At 39.4% G+C, this 13,009-nt stretch overlaps 2 protein-coding genes across 2 annotated transcripts; both read left to right on the top strand.

The window, feature by feature from the left end:
• The first annotated feature begins 187 nt into the window (after positions 1-187).
• LOC106433282 (aldo-keto reductase family 4 member C10) lies at positions 188-1,967 on the top strand. Its single transcript, XM_048753528.1, has 6 exons — positions 188-425; positions 535-585; positions 718-794; positions 881-968; positions 1,053-1,577; positions 1,663-1,967. Exons 1-6 carry the CDS (start codon positions 306-308, stop codon positions 1,744-1,746), a joined length of 945 nt encoding a protein of 314 aa, XP_048609485.1. The 5' UTR covers positions 188-305; the 3' UTR covers positions 1,747-1,967.
• A 5,466-nt stretch (positions 1,968-7,433) lies between these two features.
• On the top strand, positions 7,434-9,947 carry LOC125585763. Its single transcript, XM_048755417.1, has 2 exons — positions 7,434-8,856; positions 8,939-9,947. Exons 1-2 carry the CDS (start codon positions 7,434-7,436, stop codon positions 9,922-9,924), a joined length of 2,409 nt encoding a protein of 802 aa, XP_048611374.1. The 3' UTR covers positions 9,925-9,947.
• The last annotated feature ends 3,062 nt before the right edge of the window (positions 9,948-13,009 follow it).

Here is a 13,009-nt window from a genome sequence, read left to right as displayed (position 1 = left end):
TAAATTATAATTATAGTAATTTCTATAATTTAACATAAATTATCGAAAAACTTTAAAATTAAAAGTTTCACATATTTTTTTCTAAATACTATATTGAATATATCAACATAAAAAAAAAATTGAATACATATAATACGTCCAGAACAAAATCATACAGATAACATAGGCTCATTTACTTGGGATATTGAAGGCCCAAGTCTAACTAACAAATTCATTACTACTTATGGACCAACCAAACTCATTCATCTTCTCTCACCAACTTTCTCATCACTCTCTCACCGACTCTCTGTGGGCGAGACACATCCATGGCAGAGGAAATCAGGTTCTTTGAGCTCAACACCGGAGCGAAGATACCATCGGTCGGTCTCGGAACGTGGCAGTCTGATCCTGGTCTCGTCGGAAACGCTGTCGAAGCCGCCGTTAAGGTTCTTCACTTCGTCTCTGTGATCACTAATCATAAAGTTTTAGTCTTTATGGTTAAATATTGTTTTTGTTTTGTTGTTAACTCCAAACATTGTTTCTGTGACTATGCAGATCGGTTATCGCCACATTGATTGTGCTCAAATCTATGGCAACGAAAAAGAGGTAACGCCTATTATCATCCTTTGTTTTGTAGATGTTGGTTTCAAGTGAAGTGACGATTTAAATTTCAATACTTTCGTCGAGCTTCTTGGTTTTAAAGCAAGAAAGTTAGGTTCTTGGTTATGATTTGTGCAGATTGGGTTAGTCTTGAAGAAACTGTTTGATGATGGAGTTGTTAAGCGTGAGGAGATCTTCATCACATCCAAACTCTGGTAATTCTGCATCACTTGCGCTTTAATTAACTCATAGGTTTATTTCTTTTCAAGTCCGTGTAGCTTCTAACCTGGTCATATGAAAGGTGTACTGATCATGATCCTCAAGATGTCCCAGTGGCTCTCAACAGAACTCTTCAGGATCTACAGCTCGACTATGTCGATTTGTATCTCGTAAGTTAACATTTCAAGAAACCTTGTCTTGTAGTGATCCATACTGGTTCCTGAGCTGTTCCTTTTTGTGAACCTTTTTTGAAGATCCACTGGCCTGTTAGCCTCAAGAAAGGTTCTACTGACTTCAAGCCAGAGAACATTTTGCCGACTGATATTCCTAACACATGGAAAGCAGTGGAAGCACTCTTTGATGCGGGAAAGGCCAGAGCTATTGGTGTAAGCAACTTCTCGACAAAGAAGCTAGCTGATCTCTTGGAGGTGGCTCGTGTCCCTCCCGCTGTTAACCAGGTGGAGTGTCACCCTTCTTGGCAACAGACTGTGCTCAGGGACTTCTGCAAATCCAAAGGCGTTCACCTCTCGGGATACTCTCCGTTGGGTTCTCCAGGGACAACTTGGCTCACGAGCGATGTTCTGAAGAACCCGATTCTAGTCACGGTTGCTGAGAAGCTAGGCAAGACACCTGCACAAGTTGCACTGCGCTGGGGTCTCCAAATGGGTCAAAGTGTTCTTCCAAAGAGCACAAATGAAGACAGGATCAAACAGAACTTCGACGTTTTCAGCTGGTTCATACCTGATGACATGTTATCCAAGTTTTCCGAGATTGAACAGGCAAGTAGATTGCATTCCAAACAGGTCAAAACAAGCTTTCTCTGTTCTGTTCATAAGGCTCAGGGTTGTGTTTCGAATGTTGCAGGGAAGGTTGGTGAGAGGCATGTCATTTGTTCATGAGACGAGTCCTTATAAGAGTCTTGAACAACTTTGGGACGGTGAGATATGAGACTCATGAGCAGTGGATCATGTGCCATATCATTCACGGATTTGTCAGTTTATAATAAGTACCACAACTTGTTTCGTACGGAGTGGTATACAACATTTTACTAATAAGCTCTCTGTAAGTGGTCCTACATTTTTCAAAATCTTCGTAAAAAAGACACTGCTGCTCCAGTTAGATTGGATTTGGAATCGATTATAGCGAACTTAAGATGCAAGTTATTGTAATATGAAGCGTATAACTAAAGATGCTAGACACGTACAATTTGTAAGCTTAATGCAAAGAAAGGATCAAAGGCTAACATAAACAGTAAAGAAATAAAACATAGTGGCATGAGTGACGTTATTTGAGAGAATAAATGGTGTTTATACGCAATTCTCAAGCAAATTTTGTTTGGCAACTTGCTACTTGTGTATGAAGTTTTGTTTAGACAATTTCAAACAAATAACAGTTTATGCTTAATTGTGTTTACAAATATATATAAACTTGCGTTCACTTGTTTTCCAGAAGGATTAACATTAACTCCGTCATCAGACAGTCTGAGAACGTGCTAGAGCAGCTTTTTATTGACACTAGATGGTTTTTCCGCGCGGATAATATACTTTTAATTTTTTTTTTTCATATTTTATCATCTTAATTTTAGATTAATTGTGTTTATTTGATCAATTACAACTTACTATTTTTACTTTCATGGTAAATCTTTTGTATAAATGAGGAAATTTAGTTTTAAAATTTTATTTATATTAACGTTTTAAAATTTTATTTATATTAATCTCAAATAAGTTTCTATTATATGAAATGAAAAAGAGTTTGAATTACTTTTCTTTATTATGTTTTGCAAACTTTACTTTTGTATAAGATTTGAAACATTTTAGGGATTAAAATTTCATATAAGTAAACACACCAGAACAAAAAAAAAATTGTTCAATAATGCACCTGAATTTATTATTATTGTTTTACATAAATTTTATAAAATCGATGATTAATAACTGTTTTAGAACTGAAACCGTTTAAAATTTGTCTATGCATTATTAAAAGTAAAAATATTAAATTATAAAATAATATTAATATTAATTGGAAGTGACGTACTATTATTAGTGACCAATAATTTAAATATAGAAAAAATATTGATCCGTACTTTAATATTTCTTAGAAAAATTATTTATTAAGTAGTTGAAAAAAAAAGAAACAAAATAATAAAAATTTGTCAAATTATATTATGTTTTTAAAATAAAATAAAAGTAAAAAAAATAAAAAAATAGTATAAATATTTCTTAACATTGTTAACGCTGTCATCAAAACGATAAACTCTAAATCATAAACATTAAACCCTAAAAACTAAACTTTAAATCTTGGATAAATCCTAATCCCTTGGGTAAACTCTAGATCATTGGGTAAACCCTAAATCCTTGGGTAAACTCTAAACCCTTTGGTAAACCCTAAACTAAAAGGTAAATCCTAAACCCTAGGATTTAGGGCTGAGATTTAGAGTTTTTCTGACGGCGTTTAGGATTTAGTGTTTAATGTTTATGATTTAGAGTTTAGGATTTACCCAATGGTTTAGGGTTTAATGGTTAGACTTTAGGGTTTATTGTTTTACTGACAGTGTTAATAATGTTTAAAAAAAAACTCATTTTATTGCAGCTAGTACTATTTTTTTAATTTATTTTTACGTTTTTATTTATTTTAAAAACATAATATAACTTAGCAAATTTTGTTATTTTGCTTTTTCTAAAAAAAAATTAAATATGATATGATAGGCTATAATTGGTTGGTGAACCTATGCCCTCGGGGGTAAACAAAAAAAAAACAAACTCTTCTTAGAATGCGTAGATGTTGTTTTTGTAAATTTGTTCTAATATAATTTTGATAACATTATAGTAAATAAGTCTTATTTAGCTTTGGACTTCTGTAAATTGAAACACAATTATGGATAAATTGTTTTCTAATTAAATACAACGCATAATAGTGTATTGACCAAAATTTATTTTTTCAAAATAAATTTAAATATATAGAAGGAAAAAACATTAGAAGCTGCAGTTAGACATGAACATCCTTTTTTAGAATTTTTGGAGAAACAAATATATGTTATGATTCTAGAGAGAATTTTAATTTTTGCTTTTACCGCAAATTTGATATCATTATTTAAATTTATCTTTAAGAGATAACTATTTTCATAAATACTTTAAATTTCTAAAAAACTAAAATTGACAATATAAATCATTTAAAAATGTTTAAAATCATTTATAAAATATTTATAAAGATTCATAAATTCAACCCCAATCCATAAATAATCTACTAATACTAAAAGGAGTATATCCTTTATATTTATAGACTTACTTTTTATTTTTTTAAAATTAACTGAGATACTAAGGCAGCATAAAACAAAAATAGAAAAACCATAGGAATAATTCATGAAAACTTTCTTTCTCTCTTAAGCTATGTCAAGTCCAAAAGACGGAGAAAAACGTGTAACAGCCACATTGCTGGAAACTAACTCCTCTGTTGTTCCTGGGAGCTAGACGACGGCCATTGGTTTTTGTTGATATACTTATGGCAGAAAAGATACAGTCGAGACTTTAAAGGACATGGTAGGAAGGTCAGATCCATTTACTTATCTCATCATCACTTTTTTCTTCTGACCAGAGTTCTTCTTTCTACTGAGATATGAATTGCTTTCTATGTTGAAAGTTTTTTACTTTGATAGCACTCGCTTGCTCGTCTCCATATAACCAAAGAGAAACAATGTTCTAGACTTTGCACATTAGCTCAAGCTGCTCAAGACCAATTCCAGGATCACCGGCTGGAGCTGCATAAGATTTTGGTTTTTCAACACCTGAGGACACCAGCTAAGGTATATAAAGACTTTTTACTCCACATAAATAACCAGATAATGCAGAGCACACACACATACAATAATCACACCCCATATCCGTGAAACGATTAGTAGCCTAGGAAAGAAAATAAAAGAGCATTCGTTAATCAGTAAGAAGATCTATGTCACATAAAATGGATAGAAAGTTTGAGAGAGAAGAATAAAGTTTGAAAGTCTATTGAATCTCACAGTAAAGGCTTAAAGTTTACAGATAAAATGACAGTATGTGCAGAAGCATATAGTTAGAGGTACTCAGTGTTAGAAGAAAGCATACACAAAGCACATTCCAAGAACACAAATCCTATTAAAACGAAAACGTTTCAAATATGCAAACCCAAATTTGGAAATGTAGATGAAACGAAGTACTGAGCTAGGTTTGCTATCACTAATGGAACCATTGATTACAAACCTTTGTAGAATGCCCATAACAGAGATCACAGAAGAAACACTCAACTGGAGTGCACCTTCCCATAGATCTGCAATTGAGACGACTTTTTTTTAAGCCCTTCCATGGTATCAAACGCATTGGAAAACATCAGATGATGTACCTCCCAAGTTGGAAACAGTACGTATGGTAGCATTAGATAGGCAACAAAGTCAGTGTTTCATAAAAACCGTATCAGTTCTTACCTCTTTGTGAACTCACTGATTTCAAGGAGATCGGTGTCAAAGTAAAACTTTGTTGCTGGTGCGGAGTTGAGATACAGGTAACGTAGAAAAATTCAAGAGTTTCAAGAGAAAGCATATTAGGCAAATATATATACATATCTGTATTAGTTAAAAAAGAAAACAAACACACGGCTCTTAAAAGAGAGGGGAAAAAAGCTTAAAGCAGATGGCTACAATACTGAGGTTAGTGTCAATATAATAGGAATCTTTTTAGTACCTCTCAGAGATGCGGAACATAAAGGAATTAGGTTGCTGTTTTCTGGTAGTGTAGAATGAGAAACACATGAGGTCTGGCTTCCAGCTTATATGAATTACACCAAGTGGTGGACGGGACCGCCGGAATCTTTCTACATGGGAATGGTTTTCTAGTGGAATGTAGAAATCTTATTTGAAAATAATATCCATGCATCCTCTGATTTCTCTTTGGTAGACAAAATAAGTAGACTAAGTAAACATTTTGCTGCTCCGGGGCATATATATCCACAGTCTTTGACTTGCTATGACATTATGCCACCTACACCGAAAGTACTTCTGGCTCTCTCTCTCTCTCTTCTCCGTTATGGGCTTTTCTTATTTTACTTTCCTCATCAAGTCATTGTGCATCTACAGTTTTAGAAAGCAACTGAAGAGAAAAGAATAGTTGGTTAAATAGTACAGGACTATCAATTGCTCATAGAATCAGCTTCTCAGATGTAACGGCATCAAACATATTCGAAAGTAAAGAATCTTTCTTACCGATCATCAGGAGCAGCTGGAATAGCTGACTGAAGTATGATTCAGCTGACGGTATGTGTTTGATCTTTGATGCTCGATGCTCGTTTTTTGCTGCATGAACTGAGTTATGTCGTTGAGAACCATCCGTCCAACCAGATTCACCAATGGAATCAAAGGAACCTCCACAGACACGTTAACATCTAAGCTCATTTCCTGCAAATCAATTCAAAGATCCATAACTATCACAGCTTTTTCAGTAGACTTCAAGACAGTTTTTGACTCTCTGAACGAAGAACCTTTAAGGCATCATTGCTTTGTAGGCTTCTGTAGCTATTCTCATAGGAAATAATAAATAATAATTTCAAATAAACTAAAATTTTGCCGGAGAGGTAAGCATCACCTCAGATGCTTGAGCTTTGACATACATAAGAACAAAGAGAAATAAAAATCAACAGAAAATTACAGAAGCTTTGCTCTCAAACCATACATATTTGTCTCACTGTTAAAAACAACAACAAAAACTGCTACACCTTATGCTCTTCTGAGGTGTGATAAGTGGTTGGTTCAAGTATGTTTGACCAATTTTAGAATAATACAATTTAGTATTATATTAAAAATGTCAGATGCTTTAACTTTGACTTACTAATGACTAATTCCCTTCACACAGACCATGGCTAGCTAAAAAATGAGTAGCAGGCGAAAGACACGAAACTACAAAATACAAACTTAGAAATCAGAAGGTGGATAACAAAATAAGGCAGAAAACAATATATGATGGCTTACAAACAATGCTTTGTATAGATCTAGATGCGTCGATGGCCTTTTCCTTTCCACAATTGTCACGACTCACATGTGTCACCAAATATCCGATCTAACCGAACATGTGGCCTCCGATCATCATCTCCTTCTTCCTTTTCTCTCCACTTATCTGGGTTGATGTTACAGGATATTTGAGATATCCGGTTATGTTTTCAATTTCAAATAAATTTCCGGTATGTATAAATCGGTTTCTAGTCGCTTGTTTGACTATTTGACCGTTGTGAGGTCACGTCTTTAAGTACTGATTTGGTTGTTACGTAGCAAGGAAATCAAAAGCATGTTTTATCCTTATCTCTATCTCTCTCTCTCTTGTGTCAGCCATTGTAGCTATTTGGATCTTGTGCTTCGAGGTGGTCCTTCTTCCTTTGTACCATCTTCTAGTCCTTGATTCATCTTCATTTAAGAATCACGGAGGATCTCTAGTGAAGATTATTTATCTAACCCTTTTACTGCTTCATTTGGTATCAGAGCCAAACGATCCTCACGGACGATGGTAGAAACGAGACTACAAGAACGATCGGTAGCGGAACAGCTCGAGGAAATGCGTCTGGCTCAGGCTCGACAGTCCGATGAGCTCAAAACCTGCTCAGACTCATAGTATGCTCGTTTTTCCAAGATGGAAACAACAATCTTTACCTTCTTCTCTCAGACGACTGCTCCGGGTAAACAACCCGCTGACGGTTCCTACACCTCCCCCACCGCTGACCCAAACTCCGGTGACCCTAACCGCCCTCCAGACCCACCAGATCCGGCGCCATTGCACCGCCCTCATACAGATCTGAGCAACTATGGTCACCACCGTCATCAACAACAGGGCCTTACCTCACGCCTCTCCAAAATCACCTTCCCCCTGTTCGATGGTTCAGATCTACGCGACTGGATCTACCAGTGCGATCTATTCTTCGGAATGGACAACAAACCTCCTGAGCTACGCGTTCGCCTCGCTGCGATGCACCTCTGCGGCAAAGCTCTCCAGTGGCACTTCCACTTCATGACCGAAAGGTTCGGCCTTTTCCCTTCTTGGACGGACTATATTGTTGCCATCTCGAGTCGCTTCAGCGACCTGTTTGATGACCCCCTTTCCGAGTTGGTGGCTCTAAAGCAAGGCACTGATTCTGTGGAGACGTATCTGGATAAGTTTGAGAACGCTAAAACCAGAATCGCGCTCCCTGAAGCTCACGCACTCAGCATCTTCCTTACGAACATGAACCAGCACCTTGCTCTCCATGTACGTCAGTTCGAACCCACAACAATAGCTGCTGCTGCGAAGATCGCGAAGCTTCATGAATTTGCTCTGTCGCAAACACCACCAAAACAACAAAGAGCTCCCTTCAATCCTCACCACAAACCAAATAGCTTCACCCCCTACAAACCCAAAGAAACCACACCCTTACTACCCGCCCCTGATCCTAAAACACAAACCCCTAAACCCAACTTCATCCCTCGCTCTGGTAATGACAGACCTCCTCGAAAGTTTACATACCAGGAAATGCAGGACCACCGTGCTCAAGGCCTCTGTATGTTCTGTGATGAAGCTTTCACACCAGGGCACCAACTGAAACACAAAAGGTCCCACATCTATGTCATGGAAGGAGATGAAAACAGTGATGATGCGTCTGATGATGAGCAACCGCACATCACTGAAGTTACTGTGGAGGATATTGACAACACCACTCCGACTATCTCTGTCAATGCTCTTAGCGGTTCATCTAGCTTCAACTGTATGCGCGTGGTTGGTCAGTACGGGAAGAGGAAGCTCCGCATACTCATCGACCCGGGAAGTACTCACAACTTTCTTGACGTTAAAGTAGCCAACGACCTTGGTTGTAAACTTGAGCCCCTAAAGCCAATGACAGTCGCAGCTGCTAACGGTTGTGACCTTACAACAAAATTCAAGTGCAACAAGTTCTCTTGGATGGTACAAGGTTACTCATTTACAACTGAGATTCACACTATTCCACTACACTGCGGCAAGCTTGTTCTCGGAGTGCAATGGTTGTGCACACTAGGCCCCATCCTCTGGGATTTACTAAACCTCCGTATGGAATTCAACTTCCAGGGGGTCAAACACGTCCTCCGCGGTGTTTCCAAGTCTGGTTATAAAGTGATCAACGGGTGCAGCTTCAACAAACTCCCCCCTCCAACAACCACAAATTTCTCTTCTTCGGATTAGGGAACTAGAGGACCCTGTTACCTCATCACACTTTCAAGAAGCCGCCTCCCTCTCATTCATCGCCGCTGAGCATACAAAACTCTCTCAGGACCCGGCCCTACAACAACTCCTTGAGTCTTTTGCAGACATCTTTGAGGAACCAGTGGGCTTACCGCCCTTTCGGGAAGGCTTTGATCACCGCATCGCTTTGGAAGCAGGAGCTAACCCGGTGAACTTACACCCTTACCGCTACTCCTCCCTTCAGAAAGATGCTATTGACAGTATGATCAAAGACATGTTAGCTCAGGGTACAATTCAGTGCAGCTCCAGTCCATACGCTTCACCCATTGTTCTGGTGAAAAAGAAAGACGGAACATGGCGCCTCTGCGTAGACTATCGTGGGCTGAACAAGCAAACCGTGAAGGACAAGTATCCGATTCCCCTCCTCGAAGATCTTCTCGATGAATTGGGCGGTGCTTGCTACTTCTCTAAGCTTGATCTGCGCGCTGGTTTCCACCAATTGCGCATGATTCCTGAAGACGTCTACAAAACTGCCTTCAAGACACACTCAGGTCACTATGAGTACCTTGTGATGCCCTTTGGGCTCTCTAACGCGCCCTGTACGTTCCAAGGCTTGATGAACCATGTATTTCAGGAGATCTCTCGAAATTTCTTACTGGTATTCTTCGACGATATACTCGTGTACAGCTCCAGTTGGGAAGAACACTTGCAACACCTTCACGAGGTCTTTGCTATACTTCGCCACCAGCAACTCTACCTCAAGTCATCTAAGTGTACCTTCGGAGCTACTTCTATCGAGTACCTCGGCCATTTCATTTCAGCTGCTGGCGTGAGCACTGATCCCAAAAAGATTGAAGCAATCAGAAACTGGCCAACTCCCTCGTCGCAGAAACAACTTCGAAGCTTCTTGGGCCTGGCCAATTACTACAGATGATTCATAAAGGGTTATAGCATCATCTCCCGCCCCCTGACTATCCTACTTAAAAAGGAAGGGTTCGATTGGAGTAATATTGCTACTGAGGCTTTTACAGACCTCAAAAATGCTCTGTCCTCAGCACCTGTCCTTGCTCTCCCGGATTTCTCCAAAATTTTCATCGTTGAGACTGATTCCTCCAACATGGGCATCAGAGCGGTTCTAATGCAAGACAACCACCCTATCTGCTACATAAGCCGTGCCTTGGGTCCCCGCCATCAATCTCTTTCTGTCTACGAAAAAGAACTCCTGGCTGTGGTACATGCTGTTCAGTCTTGGAATGCCTATCTAGCACACAAGAAGTTCATCATCCGTACCGACCACAAGAGCCTCAAATATATGGTTGAGCAGAAAACTACCACTCCTTTCCAGCACATGTGGCTCTCAAAGCTTATGGGTTATGACTTTGAGATTCATTACAAACAAGGCAAAGACAACGTGGCTGCTGATGCTCTCTCACGTGTCTCCGGCTCTCAACTCCTCAGCATCACACTGTCTCAGGCTCATCAAGGCTTCTATGACTCTTTACAGTTGTTGTGGCAACGGGATCCTCACCTCAGAAAGCTCATTGGGGATTTATCAACAAACCCACATTCACACCCATCATACTCCTTTGTGAATGGTAAACTACGACGCAAAGGAAAACTTGTGGTGGGAAATGATGTGGAACTCAAGACACATATACTCAAATGGCTCCATGACTCAGCAGTGGGCGGTCATTCTGGGCGAGACGCGACTCTCCATCGCGTTAAGTCTCTCTTCTTCTGGCCTAAAATGAGTCTTGAGGTCATGAACTATGTCAGGAACTGCGCTATTTGTCAAGCCAACAAGTATGAGACAGTAGCGAAACCTGGCCTCCTTCAGCCTCTCCCTATTCCGAATGGTGTTTGGGAGTCTATCAGTTTGGACTTCGTTGAAGGCTTGCCCCCTTCCTCAGGCAAACATTGCATTCTGGTGGTTATTGATCGACTGAGCAAGAACGCCCACTTCCTTCCCCTCTCGCACCCTTACACTGCCATCGAGGTTGCTCAAGCTTACTTGGATAATGTGTTCAAGCTGCACGGTTTACCACTAAATGTGGTCAGTGACAGAGACCCAACCTTTCTCAGTGATGTCTGGAAAGAACTGTTCCGTGTTCATGGTGTGGATTTGCGCTACTCAACAGCCTATCACCCCCAACCGACGGTCAGACAGAGGTAACCAACAGAACTCTCGAAACCTATCTGCGTTGTATGACAGCCGATGCTCCTCAGTCTTGGAGTAAGTGGCTTCCACTAGCAGAATGGTGGTACAACACCACACACCACTCTGCCATCAACACCACTCCCTTCGAGATTGTCTATGGCCAACCTCCACCACTACACCTTCCATACCTCCCCGGTGAAAGTTCCTCCGTTGTGGTTGACAGGACTCTACAAAAGAGAGAAGAAGTAATAGCTCGGCTCAAGTTTCACCTTCTCCGAGCTCAGAACAGGATGAAACAAACCGCCGATTCTCACCGCTCTCCCCGAGCTTTCTCTGTTGGAGACTTTGTCTACCTAAAGCTTCAACCTTACCGTCAACAATCTCTCAAGAAACGCGGCCTCTCCCACAAGCTCTCTCCAAAGTTCTATGGTCCTTTTAAGGTACTGGAATCAGTAGGAGCGGTGGCCTATCGCTTGGAACTTCCTCCTACAGCAGCTATCCATAACGTGTTTCACGTCAGCCAACTGAAATTATGCCCCAACCCCTCTGGAACTTCTGCAACCGTCCCTCAGTACTGGTTTGATACCGGCATTACAAAGGAACCCGACAGGATTCTGGAGAAGAAAATGGTTAAACACAGAAATGCCGCTGTCACCAAGATCCTGGTCCAGTGGAAGGGCGAATCAGCTGACACAGCTACATGGGAGTTCTACAGAGACTTCATCGCCCACTACCCTCACTTCCATTCTTGGGGACAAGAATGATTTCAAGCGGGGAGTATTGTTACAGGATATTTGAGATATCCGGTTATGTTTTCAATTTCAAATAAATTCCAGGTATGTATAAACCGGTTTCTAGTCGCTTGTTTGACTATTTGACCATTGTGAGGTCACTTCTTTAAGTACTGATTTGGTTGTTACGTAGCAAGGCAATCAAAAGCATCTTTTATCTTTATCTCTATCTCTCTCTTGTGTCAGCCATTGTAGCTATTTGGATCTTGTGCTTCGAGGTGGTCCTTCTTCCTTTGTACCATCTTCTAGTCCTTGATTCATCTTCATTTAAGATCCACGGAGGATCTCTAGTGAAGATTATCTATCTAACCCTTTTACTGCTTCAGTTGAATAGATCTCCGATCTGTTTTGATGTACTCAAGGTTTTGTCGAGATCCAATTTTTTAGCGAAATCTCCCACAAACCGCAGAGGATTTCGTTAACGATTACGATTCCTTAAACTTTAGCGAAGACGACGATGGTAGCAGCAATGATAGAGATTATGGTGGAAAAGAGACTGCAAAGAAAATCGATTCTTCTTCTTCCTTTTTTCCTTTTAATATACAACCACTGCTTACGTGGCAAAACATTGTATTATGATTGGTTGATTTTCCAATCATACGTGGACAGTCTGTATGAGGCTCATATTCAATTTTTAGTACTTGTTTGATTGGCTAGTTGACTGACCATAATTAATGATATTTTTGGCTAGTTAACCATACCATAATTACATTAGTTCATTTGTTTCATTGAAAAAAATTGGTTGATTTTACCATTACAGTTAACATATTTTGCAGTTCTGTGAATTTTACACGAATAGGTAGGAGAAATAGGCGAACTAGAGAACCTTGTACAAACTGATTGCATGGGGTTGGAAGGTTATTTTTGGCAAAAAGCTATATATGTTTTTATATTGTTATAAAGTTGCGAAATGTATTGTCTAATTTTTGTCTGCCCGCCAGAAAATTAGCTATTAACTAGATTGATTTAATATTCTCAAATATGTAAGGAATTTGACAACTGAGTTATATATTTTGTAGAAATAAGTTTCTTAGCTAATCAACAAGTTTGAGATAAACTATTACAGTTTC

This window comes from Brassica napus, chromosome C4 (assembly GCF_020379485.1).
Source record: "Brassica napus cultivar Da-Ae chromosome C4, Da-Ae, whole genome shotgun sequence".
NCBI lineage: Eukaryota > Viridiplantae > Streptophyta > Magnoliopsida > Brassicales > Brassicaceae > Brassica > Brassica napus.
This window is presented reverse-complemented; position numbering and strand designations above follow the sequence as displayed.